Here is a 13,337-nt window from a genome sequence, read left to right on the forward strand (position 1 = left end):
GTTTATTTTATATCTCAAATTAATTTATTTTCTTCAAACTTGGCTTTCTACTAGTTGAATGTAGCTCGTGTTATATAGATACACTAAGAGATTTTTAAATCATTTTTGCATAGATATTTTTAAAAAATTTGTAATCATGGATTATTTTGAATTTAGTTATTGCGAATTATTTTTAATTATTTTAATTGAGTTATTATATTACACAACAATTAAGTTCGTTCTCATAAATCTTTTTGATGTCACTATTAGTTCAGTCTACTTTTTTGTGTTTTAACGCGTTGTGCTATTCTTTATGATCCTGCAAGCGCTTTAAATATATATTTTTGCTGGGCTTTGTTTAAAGTGCTTGTAGCCCCTCTCAACTGCTGCTCATCAATAAAGCATGTGCTGCTAAGCGGGACCGTGTGAGTGTGTATGTGTGTGTGGGTGTGAGTTACTTCTAGCATATGTAATCTAGCATGGTTTTTGTTCAACCCGCCCCAGAGTTGCGCGTGTGTTGCCCATTAAGTGCCTTGTGTCGAGCTTCTGCCGCTTGCCGCCAGTTCCATCCCTTTTCTGGAGTTCTAGAGTTCAGAGCAAATTGGAAGACACGTTTAACGCGACGCTTTCACGTAACCGTACCAGACGTCATCCTGGCATCCTGACATCCTGGCATTCTGCTACCTTTGGCTGGCAACCTTTTTTGTAATTGCCGCTTAATTGTTTGACATTTTTGCCATGCGTTTTGCTCGACTTTCGTTTTATTTCACAAATGCTGCATAGCATTCGAAATTTTTCTGCCATTTGCCGACTTTTCCGAACAATTAGACGTCACGAAGTTGGTAAGTGACTTATTTACTACAATTAGAAGGAGGGGACTATTGATTGTTTTGTATTTTCGAGGGGTATTTTTGAGGATGCAGCTTATCGTGAGAGTAGAGCCACAGCCTGTGTTTGGCCATAAATAATGCTTATACCGGCCGGTAAGAGAATGAGAGTGGGACAAGACATAGAGAGAGAGAGAGAGGGAGAGGGAGGGAGAGTTTGCAAAAGAGAATTGCCTATTGATTTGGTGCAGCGGAGACTGCTCCGAGTTGCGTGTCGACTCGACTATGCTATATATACTGGTATGCAACTATTTTGGACGTTGCCGCCATGACAAACTATAAATCTGTGAGCCGGCATATAGTACACACACACACGCACACACAGTCTCATACACGCATTGAGTATATACAGCACAGCAGTTATTGTTGCTGCACACGATGCTGCACACACAAAATTTATCGATTGCCGCATACACACACTGGACACGAGAACTCAGAGGACGCTTGGACAAGGGGGACGCGTGTGTGTCGCATGGGCGACGGTAGCGGCAACGGCAACGGCTGCTGTTGCTGATGTGTAGTAAAAATCGCTCGTATTTCATGCGGAAGTGACCATACACATACACATACACATACACACACTTGCACCAAAATGCCCGCTCATATGCGTAGTAGTTGTCGTAGTAATAGTATCAACAGCAACAGCAGCCGGCAACGAACGAACGAACGATAAATGGATTGGTTTATTTAAATTTTTGCTCTCGTGCTGTAGTACGCAGCGGCTTATGTACGATATATGTATATGTACATGTATGTACACACATATATATGTAGTACATGCTAGAGAGCACAATTCCTCTTCTTATTGTTTGTTGTTCTTGTTGTTTTTGGTCATTCGGCAACAGCTGCAGCGCCTGACATTGCGTATACGCAATGTGCCTTGCGTATGCGCAATTTTCGAGCGTGTAGATTGCATTGCTCGTTGTCATTAATTAGGTATAGCTGTGCAGCAAAAGTCGTCAGTAAGTTTCACTTTTTTTTACTGCACACTCCCACTCCCACTCTTTTTCCTCAGTGTTCTCTTGTGTAAGCGACCCTAATCCATCATTTGCCACAAAAGTCACGTACGTCAGGCTGCGCTTGAAAAGGAAACTTCCCCTCGGAAGAAAGTTCGTGCAACTTTAACGTACACAACGACAGCGACGACAACGACAACGAGAACCTCAAGTACTGGGGGACGGGCGGTGTAGACGCTCGCTGACTGCCAAGTTAGTTGTAACAAATTAAGAAATCACTTTCGCCCCGCCGGCTAAATATATGCGCCATTGGCAATCCGTGGCACGCTTGCATGCTGCAAAAGTTGTCCTCTTGCAACTCTGCCTCTGCATGGACCTAGCTGTCAAAGGCCAACGCAAAAAGTGTTTAACAAAACAAATGCTAAACGGGCGAGGGCGCGGGCGCGCACATCAATTTCAACTTGATGTATGAATGGGGACTATTCTATACTATACAGCATATATATTTTGCTTGATATATAGTATATAGAGCGTTTATATTTAGTGGTCGTAACGAGCTGAGCACAGTTGGCAAACATTTTGTGATTGGCGTGTGACACTTCGAGCCTCGCAAGGTTCGCATTTAAAATTTACTGCAGTCTTTCGCATTTATGTTTATGTCTGTCTAAGGACATGATTGATGTGCCTGCCGTCGGTCTGCCCTCGTTGAGATTGAGGGACCTGCTTGTTCTTGCTGGTTGAGTGTCAAGAAAGTTCTAAGGCGAAAGGCCCAAGACAGCAAGCGTTAAAGGCGAAAGGCGATAAAATTGCGCAATTGATAAAGTTGGCAAGCACCTTTTAAAGGTGCGAAATGAAATTGCCGCTGGCTTGTTTTACAAACACCATCAAAACAGCTAATAAAATTGCTGTTTGCCTTGGCCAACTTCTTAGTTTTTATGTGTTTTTTATTGAATATTATCTGCGAAAGTAAAATTTTAATTCGAAAGTTTAAATGGCGATTATTTTAGTTTACAAACACAGAGATATACAAGATATAGGTCTATATATGTGGTATATAAATCTTTATTTATTTATTTCATTAGGAAACGGAGTGCAAATATTTATTGCATTTCTTGCCATTTCCCTATTATTTTATATTTTTGGCCTTACATTTATTTTTCTTTCGAGTTTAAGATTCTTTTGATTTTCAATTTCCCTTTATATTTTCTGCTACTGAATATTTTCCACTAAATTTTTCTAGGCACATTTCTAGGAGCCAAAAATCAGAGAGAATTGCGTTGTTTTTCGTATGTTCACCTGAGTCGATTGAGTCGATTGCCACCTCTCAGGCTCAGTTTTCCTCTATGTTCAGCATTGAGCTTTTCATTGTTTGATTTGCAGCATGTAGTTTCACATAAGCACTTGCTTATTATGTCAGTTGATTGCTCAACCAACTATTGTTTCGCCACTTGTACTCTTTGCTCCCCTGGTTCACATATTTGGCAATAGCCTCCTCTCGTCCCTCTCCTTCCCCTTCTGTTCAGTCACCCTTTTGGTAGCACTTACCCCCTTTGACTTAACCCAATATTTTGCTCGTTAGTCATAAAAAGCAAGAAAACAAAAGCCCAGCAGAGTGTGGCGTAGTAAAAGCCAAAGGCAAGGAAAAATCACTGAGCACCAACAACAAAAACAACAACAACAACAACAACAACAAGAACAACTACTCAACGTTGGCATCAGCTGCTATGTGCAAAAAGTTTATGACTTTAGACCCATTTTGTGTGTTGGGCGGCGGCGACGCTGAACTCATTTTTTTCCCCACCGAATCACTGCAAACGCCCCACCACAGCAACGGCAACAGCAGCGCAGACGACCTCACCTTAGGGCTGTGCCAGCTGCCACTGCAGTTGCCTGTTGTCCTAGCCTAGTCCTGACGCTGCTCCTGCTCCTGCTGCTGCTGCTGCCGCTGTTGTTGCTATCTGACTGCGGCGCCTGCGTCGCTGCTGTTTTTAAATGATTTTTATGTGCACTTCAAGCAGCAACAGCAACAACGACAACGGCAACAAGAGCCGTGAGTCTCGTCTCTTGCTTGTTTGTGCATATTTTTATACCCTGTAAGCATTAAAATTCCACTAAGGGGTAACATTAAGTTTATCAAGATTAGCAGCTTGCAGTTGGCTGCAATTTGCTCTAGAGTTTAACTATCTGCTAACTGAAATAGTCGCCAGAGATTCATATACTTTCAACATAAACAAAGTAAATACAATATTCGGTGATTTTAGACCCAGTAAAAGAGAAGTTGGATTGGTGTAATATTAAATTTAAGGACGTTGTGGTACTTATTTTGATATACATTCTCAGCTATTTTTATTATTATTTTATTTTAAAGTATGTTGTAGGCAACTACACAGCATATTCTCAAAGAATCCTTTTTGGGACCTCTATTGCACCTGGTTACAGGGTATGCTTTCTTTTTCTTCTTTTGCATATTTGTTATGCATATAATTCCATTAGTATTGTTGTTGATGTTGTATTTGTTTTGACTCTTTTTAGCTCTCAGTTCACAGTTTCAGTACATTTCTCGCTTTTGCACTCATTTGTTGCTATTGCTGTTGTTTTTGTTTTGGTCTATTGATTTTCTCTTTTAGTGTTTTGTCTCGTCGCTGCATTTGTTTGTGGCCAGCCAGTCAGCCGGCAGTCCAGCCAACCATCCAGCCAGCCAACCTGCCAACCGGCCATTCGACCAGCCGGTCTCGGTCGGCCAGTGTTACAATGCAAGAGACAGCGTCCCTCTTGTTGTCAACCCCCTCCTGCTATTGTCCGCATATTGCTCTCTGTGCTCTGCGCTCTGCTATTCGCCCGCTGTGGCCTTTGTTTTAGCCCGGTTTCACAGGCTATGCAGGCTCAGTGGCCATGTAGGTATTGTATTGATTTTTTGCGGGCAACCCTTTCACAGCAGCCGCCCAGAGATGCCATAAAAAGTCATTAGTGTGAGAGGATTCCCCCTCGTTCTCGTTCCCGCTCCCCTTCCCGTTCTCATCGTGGTCCTCGGTCCAATGTGGTGGCAGGCCTGGAGTGCATAATGGCACAATTTAAATACGAGTACGCGCAACGGTTGCCATGTGAATGAACCGTGCAGCATACAGCATGCCTTGTGCATCGGCATGCGGCATGTAGCGTGTGGCTGCCTGCCTGCCTGCCTGTCTGCCCGACTTTATTTTTGTGAGGTGCAGGCGTTGTACGCGGCGTATGCGCAATGTGCCGCTGGCCACTTTTCTCTATTTACCCACGCAAAAACAATAAACTAAAAACCATTTGCTTTTGATTTATTGACGCACGTACGCGCAGCACACGCTGCCACATGCCACATGCCGCATGCCGCATGCCGCATGCAACAAGCTGAAACCGTTTCGGAAGCTACAGCTCAAATGGAATTTCACTTCCACAGACATGAGCCAAATCGATGGCGTAATGATTATCTATTAAAATAAATCACGTATTTGGCAGTAGCACTAAGACCAAGTCTTGAGCACTTCTCAGCGAGTGTTGAAGTCTATAAATTGCAATCTTCCTCTGCCTTTTCTTGTGTGTGTGTGTCTAGTCAAGTGTAAGCAGCAAGCTGCCTTTGCTATTGGAAATTCTCTTTTTGGCATTGGGCACAAATTGGCGCTGACAGACCACGCCTTTTCCGCACGCCCTGTTTGTCATTTCAGTCTCTCGGCGGAGACAACGCAAAGTGTAATATAAATATATTGAACCCGACTTCAAGTGTTTAAGCCGTTTCTAAAGGCCTTGACAAACGAGCAGGGAGCAGCGAGCAAAAGAACTAAGTGAACTAAGTGAAATCGGCACAAGAAACGCCGCTTACAAAGGCGAAATACGAGCTGAATGAGCAGCATAAGTGCAAGTGGATGTGTAAGCCAAAGAACTAACCACTTTACAGGCTAGTGCGCTGTCAAAGAACTTCTTCTTCAAATCAATCGCCACACTCCTTAGCCTACACTAGACAGCCTATTCTCAAGTTACTTATGCAGAGTTGGTATTCACATTTCAGGCATTTGCTTTGCTAACAAATTGGCGATATGATGGCGAAATGGAGTCGCTATCGGTTTTGTATTCTGTCGTATACTCAATTTGAGTTGGCGAAGCACTAAAAATGATTTCAAAGATATGTACTTATATCACAGTAAGCTTTACATTCGACACTTTGCGAACGATTAGTGATTCAAATTAAGTATTCATTGCTTCGACTTAGGTAATTTACATAATGCGTGCTATAATTCTCACTCTATTCATATGCAAATAATCCACTATGATATAATTTTATTAAGAGTTGTTTTTTTTTTTTGGAAAAGTTCTTTCGGTTGGTAGTCGAAATTGAAATTGCCGGGAATACTGCTCAATTCATATTCATACACTTCTGCAAAATTTCAGGCTATTCATATGCAAATTTTGGATTCGAGTTGCAGTTGGCGCTTTGGTTTTTTGCGCATCTGGGAACGCCCCCGTTGGCAGTTATTTGTTGGCAGTTTTTCATAAATTTTACGTCTTGCTTGGCTTAAATTGCATTGGCAAAGCTGCTTAGGCATGCAATTTTCTATCCTATAACTGAGGTTTTACGTTTCGCTTTTGCTTTTGCTTTTGCTGCTCATTTGCTGTTGTTGTTGTCGCACTTTAAACTAATTGCCAGCAATTTAGCAAACGTTGGCAGTGCAATGCGGCGTATGCGTTATATTTATGCTCTCTCTCTCTCTCTCGCACTCTCTGGGTTGACTTTTGTTCGCTGTCGTACCCAGTGCGCACATTTGCCGCATAATTGCCAAGTCATGATTTTTTACATACCAAAGTAGAATAAAAAAAGGCAAAAGAGTAAAGAGAAAAGAAAAGCATCAAGATTTCCACACACACACACACACTCATACATACACATACAGCAGTTTGTTGCTGATATTCGCAGTGGGCATAATTTTCATGTTGCTTAAACGGCAATTTGTTGTTGCTTTTGTTGTTTTTCGTAACGGTTTTTTGGGCTCTGCATTGTCAGTTAACAGTTTCCCGCACTGACTGCCCCTCACTACTCCTCTGGTGTCCTTTTCTTTCTCCTGCTCCTGCTTCTGCTCTTTCCTCGATTTCCACTCACTGACTTCACTTTATCGTTATTGACAGTTTTACTGCAGCTCTCTTTATTTTTTATTCTCAAACCCTCGCTCTCTTCTGTTTCTTTGCTGTTTTGGTTTCCTTTTTTGGCTGTTGCTTCTTATCAAGCGACTGTCCCTTTTGCATAGTTTCGTGCCGCATTTTTGCTTTAGTTTTTACAGCATGCAAGACGTTACCTTGGGGACGTTACTCCTGCCCCATTGCTTCCTACATCCCTCCATCCCTCCATCACAATCTTTGCCTTGGGCTTGGTCACAGGGCAAGTTAATGTCATGTCAAGCGATTTTCAGGCCCAGCAAGAGAGCGAGATAGAGTAGAGCTTGGCAGCCTCACGTGTTTCGTAATATTTTCATCATATTCAGATCTGCTTAGGCTGCTGCCGAAGATGAAGAGGAAGACGGGCAGAGGAGGGACAAGGTGGGAGCTGAGCCTGATATCACTTCACTTGAGCTCAACTTATGGCGCTCCAATTTCGCGCTGATGCATAATTTTTGCCGGCGCGCATAAAAATACGCTCAAAGGGGCGCAAAAGCCAACCAGGAAAAGGAAAAAGGAAAATGGAAAATACACACACTCATAGATGAACATGCGAGTATATTGCATGCGACGCTGTAGGGGACTTTGCCTTTGCTTTTGCCTCGTTTATCTTCCCTTCAACTCAGCGACTATATAACTGACTGTGTGTGCGTATGTGTGCGATTGTGTGTGTGTGTGTGTGTGTGTGTGTGTGTGTGTGTGTGTGTGTGTGTGTGTGGCGTTGGCTTGACATGATTAATATCCCCGCTGACATGAGAATCGCAGTTGACTGACTGTCGTCAAGTGAAATCAAAAGCGTTGCCACAGACCTTAACTCGGCTTTATAAAAACATTAAAAATGTGAAATATTTTTGCATTTGCAGCTTGGGGTCAGACTTCAAATCGACGCATTTATTATTGGGCAAGAGCTGCATTTATGATTTCGCCAAGCGCGAAATACTCAAAATGATAAAATGAAAACAAAACAACAAATAAGCAGCAATTGCAACAACTATAACAACAACAACAGCGATACCATTAACAGTTACAATCATAGCCGCGCAATCTGTGTTTGTGTGCTTGTGTGTGTTTGAGTGCCAAAAAAGAAGAGCGAGTCGCAACAACGCACAAAACAAACAAATAAATAAGCAAATTCAACGACAACAATAACAACAACAAACAACTGAAACAACACCAGACACCAGAGAACCACAAAACAAAAAAAAAAACTCGGCGAAATTCGGCGTTTAAAATACGTACATAAAAAATGTAATGGAAAGCATTAGTACTCATAAAAAATGGATTTACACAGCCTTTTTAAGGTTGCCTTGATCCTGTACATCATACGAGGTGAGTCTCTCTCTACCCTTATCACTGTCTCTTTTCCTATTTCAGCCATGACAATCAAATATGAAACATTTTATGTTAAAAAACCATCAATATTTTATCTACTTATTAAATAACAACAATCTCGTTTCTTTATAATCTATTTATTTTTTTTAAATATGAGTAAGCATTTTAATGCAATGTTTTATTTTATTCATAAGCCATCGAAAGCTGTTCCGACAACTTTATTAAATTAATTTCGTGCAATGATTTGCTTTTACAAAGTTCATAAACAAATTTGTAGCACAAGCAAACGTGACTAACGTGGCGTAAAGTTTCTGCCCTAAAAAGTGCGCTGGGTTTTTGATTTCATTATCGACCACACATTTAAATTCGATCCATCTGGGACTATATTTGAAAACTCACTTCCAACGCTTTAGCGAAAATTGCAATAAGTCACTGTTGAACATGGCGAATACTTGATGTGATGATCAATATAAAATAGTAGTATTAGGGTAATTGTATATCATTGTTACAGAATATTAGTGTCAACAACTTCGCTCTTTATACTTGATTTAAAAGGGTAATTTTGTTTTATTTGTTGTTTTCAAATATTCATTAAATCTGACATTAAAATATTCAACATAATTGTCAGACTTGCACTACATATTATAACGTTACTTATCACTATCGATTCCTTGTCAATGTTTAAGTATTGTAAAATCAAAACGATGTGGTTTCCATTACAGAAATTACATAATTTGTGTGCGCCATTCAATCTGCAATCTGCAACCTGCAACTTGCAACGTCATTTGCCATTTCCAACAGCAACATTTTTTTGTGTGTTTAAGCTTCGCCAAAGAATAATTAAGCTACGTTCCGCTTAGTTTTTATCCTGTTTCGTTTCCTTTTGACATGTCTTTTGTGCGCTGTCGCCTGACACAAACATACACACAGTTGCACTTCCTTGTTGCAATATTGGATATGAGCACTTTTGTCCACTCTGCCTCACTCAACAAGCCGAGTCGGATTGAGAAAGCGGAACGGGTCATGGCATCGACGCGGCCTGTGTTGCTTTTGAGACCCTTCGCTTTTGAAAGAAATAAAAAAGAGTCTATTCAATTTGTCGAATGTGGGTGGCACTAAGAACATCTCCTGCTCCATAAAATATTCAAGAATTCAAGTTTTTGCTTATGTTCGTGTAGGTTGTCTGATTTTATTTTTTGTTAATAACACTCACAAATGAAAACAAACCTATCTGTTTTAATGTTCAATAATGCTGAAGGAATTATTAAGTGAAAATGGGACTGTTGCTTTCTTATTTGGGTTGTGTGCGCAACTCAAAAAGCCAAACTTATCAGCAAAAGATCAACGACAGAAAGTAGCAAACGACAACGAAGTCGACAACTGCCTGCTTGCCTCCTTGTGTGGCGCTTTGTTTCTTTCATATTGGCAAAACCAAAGCCAAAGGCTACGGGCTTGTAGCTGTTGGCTGACTGTGACAGTGAAGGCCTTTCATTTGGCTGTTTGTTGCAAGCTGCTTTTTGCTGCTGCTGTTGCTGTTGCTGCTGCTTTTGCTGTTGCTGTTGATGATGAGGCTGATTATGCGCCGCATGCTGCCGGTGCCTTGGACAGCATACAAAAGGCAGCAGCGCTTCTTGCTGCTTTCTGCTTTCTGCTTACTTGTAGCTGCAACTGCTTGTTTACTTGCTGCTACTTTTTGTTTTACAGTCACAGTCATAGTCAGAGTCTGCCTGGCCGTCTCTGCGTCGTCTGTCCGCTTGTTCTATCCTTTCGTCAGTCGTCTGCATAATCTTGGCTAGCCTGCTGTGACGAATTGCCACACCCTCTCGATCCAAAGCGGCCCGCCCACCCGCAACGCCTCAACGCCCTGTACAACGTGACATTCGAGGTCATTCACATTTCGAGGGCGTGTTGTTGAACTTGATGCGATGTTGCCACATTGCTGCACAGTTAGTGCAGCTGCTGTTGCTGTTGCTGTTGCAGCTGTTGCGCTGGTGTTGCACAGTTGCTGCTGTTGCTCTGGGCATATTCGGTTGCTAAATGCCATGATGCATTAGACAATGAGGATCTCTAATTATGTCTTGCGTCTGCTCAAAAACAGCAATTAACATTTGATCCTGAATGCAGTTGCTGTTCCTGTTGCCGTGGCTACCAATTGCTGCCTACTGCAGTTGATGCTGCTGCTTTGGTGTTGCCCTGAAGTGTTGGTGCTCGCCAGCGGCAGAAAGTTTTATGAGTTACCTTGTAAGTGACGCCGTCGCTACGAGCATCGGGATTGGGGCTGCTTTCCCTTGGCGTAGCAAGCAGGCTTTAGCCATTGTCCTTGTTGTTGCAGTTGTTGCTGCTGCTGTTGACTTCGTTTCTTTGAGTTGAAACAACGTGCATCGTGCATCGTGCACCGTGCAGCAACAACACAAACACAAACAAAAGTGAAACGTGTGCTTTTCAATAATTCAGTTTTATGGCACACAAAAAGCAAACGCAACTCGACACAAACTCAACGTGACGCAGCTCCTTTGTCTTCTCAGTTGCCTTCCCATTTGTGACTTTTAAAGTTGTCGCTCATTAACGAAGCAACAACAGCAGCTGCAACAGCAACAGCAAGAGCTACGGCAATAGCAACTGCAATTGCAACAACGTCTGCAACATTAATTGAAATGCTTTTCACTTTTTGCCTTCTCTCTCTTTTTCTACCTTGCTTGCTTCTTTCTCCTTCGAAGTTGCAATTTATTTGCACATTTTTTTTGTGCAAGGCAAATAGAACCACAAATAAACAAGAGCAGCAACAGCAATTATAATCGGAACACCTTTCAGAACACATTTTTAATGCATAACTAAAATGTGTTAGTGCAATTGAAGTATAGCCAAAAATATAATTTTCTTGATCTAAAATCAATAAACAATCCGAATTATAAGAGAAGTCTTCGTAGGGAATTGTAGGGAATTGAACTGAAAAACGAAAAGGCAGAACTTGATGAGAGAGTGCTAAACATCTACTAACCATTTATTATTTAAGATGTAGTCTTCCACTTATATAAATTGCAAGTATAATTGTCTGAAAGAGAGACTTAAATGTATTTAGTTACGAACCATCTAGGATATCTGCAAGCCGAGCAGTTGGACAACAATTTCCAGTCGTTTAGTATTTTTGCTTGTCGAAGCGGCAACAGCCGAATGAAGTCAACGGGGCCAAGCAACGTGGAGCGTGATATAACCCAAGCAAATACACTTTGCCCATGCCAACACATGTGCGCACACATGCTCACACACAGATGGAGAAATACCGTTATGCTTTGTTGCGCACAAACAGATGCTACGATATAGAGTGCGGGAAAGAGAAGGAGAGGAGAAAGAGGGACACAACAGTCAGGTGGCAGGCTTTGGCTTGGGAGCAGACGCCTCGCATTAGTCGAGGCTTTTAAGCAGAAAAATGCGTGCACTTGAACCGACCGAGGAGGAATGGCGATTAGAGCGGCACAGGGGCGAAGCGGGGCGGGGGTCAAGAGGCAGCCCAAGTTTCGACGTCGTATCGCTTTAACTGCCAAAGCATTGCCTACTTTTTGGGGCACTTTCAATGCTTCCATCGAATTGCGACGCAACGCATCTCATCTCATGTCCCTTGGCCTCTGCTGTTTATATGTTGTCAATCTGCCAGTCCCTTTTGCCTTCTTCCCACTCCATCTCCGTCTTCTAGCCCCGTCTGATGACAGGCGAAAGCTTTGAGCCTCTGAACATCTTTCACTCACGTTCCGTATGCAAATGAGCTTTAACGTGTTCCTTGCGCTCTTCTACTTAGTTCAACTTTTCACTTCGCTTCGCTTCGTTTTGGTTTTGTTTTTTGTTTTTTTTTTTGAGGAAATTGCGTTTTCATTTAAATGCCGTACGGAAAACTTTGTCAGCTTTTGGCAAACTTGCTAGCTGCTGCTTTTTATAGCCCCCATAAGGTTGGCTCTTAAGCGTTTTTGATTTAGTGCACGCTTTGAAGTTGACTCTCCGCTATTATTTACAGCATTCTTTATGTTTTGTTTTGCCAGATACCCTGTATAGCCTGCTATAAGGGCTGAGGTCTGTAAGCATCGACAGCTGGGGTAAATTAAACTTCATATGAAAACATTTCTTAAATATCTTATATCTGGTACTTGAGAAATACATCTTACATAGATCTAAACCAAAAGCTGGAACTCACATCCAATGGGACTTAGCTGTGATTCAAATTGTGATAACTTCTGGCTCTTCTTGCGAATAATTTGTAGTATAATTCTGCATAATGCTTATGTAATGAATGAGTCGGGAAATTAAGGACATTTTGTCTGCTTGGTAGTTGGGTGCGTTTCTTTCATAGATTTTGCGCGTTAATTACGCGACGATTTTGCTTTTGCAGTCCCGCCTGCTATTTAAAACAGATGCATTGTTGAAAACAGGACTCTGCGAGCGAACGAATGAGAATAGGAATGGAAATAGGAATTGCTCATTTGCATTTTGTCTACGAGGCGATTGATGGCTGTCGTTGCCTCGCTAACTGCTTCCTTACTGCTCTAACTTGTTCTTCTTCTACCGCTGCTGTTCTTCTTCTTGCCAGTCATTTCCGGCCAGCGCAATTTTAATGATCCGTGATAATGATGCAAACTGCCGTTGGCTTTGCTTAAAAGCTCGCTGCTCTGGTTCTCCTCGCTCTAACTCTCTCCTTTTTCTTCTTTTTCTTCTTTTCCTTTTTCTCTTTGCCTGCTTCAGTGGGCGTAATTGATTTTGGGCAGCGAATGTGGGCGTGGCAGACGTTGCTATTGGTGTTCTTCAGTGGCTGCTGCTGCTGCTGCTGCCTGCCATTTTGATTGACAACGCTGACAAATGGAGCGGCGTGTATTCAATTATGTGAGAAGTGGCAGCAACAAAGGTCAGGCAGATGGTGGTGGAGACAGACGCGAAGGGAAGCGGCAACCTTATCGAGTTTATCAGGCGGTCATTGTGTTTCGTTTAGACATGACATTGTCAGTGGCATACGCCACACAGCGGCTGC

The 13,337-nt window shown here is 42.1% G+C and overlaps 1 protein-coding gene across 10 annotated transcripts in view; it reads left to right on the plus strand.

The window, feature by feature from the left end:
• The window catches only part of LOC133841585 (cell adhesion molecule Dscam2), a 49,598-nt gene that overhangs the window by 1,011 nt on the left and 35,250 nt on the right, over positions 1–13,337 (plus strand). For all 10 annotated transcript variants that reach the window (XM_062274178.1, XM_062274177.1, XM_062274175.1 and 7 more), the window contains exon 2: positions 7,858–8,323. In XM_062274178.1, the coding sequence (XP_062130162.1) occupies positions 8,272–8,323 (52 nt within the window). In that variant the 5' untranslated portion in view covers positions 7,858–8,271. The remainder of the gene's footprint in view (positions 1–7,857; positions 8,324–13,337) is intronic.

This window comes from Drosophila sulfurigaster, chromosome 3, assembly GCF_023558435.1.
Source record: "Drosophila sulfurigaster albostrigata strain 15112-1811.04 chromosome 3, ASM2355843v2, whole genome shotgun sequence".
Classification (NCBI taxonomy): Eukaryota; Metazoa; Arthropoda; class Insecta; order Diptera; family Drosophilidae; genus Drosophila; species Drosophila sulfurigaster.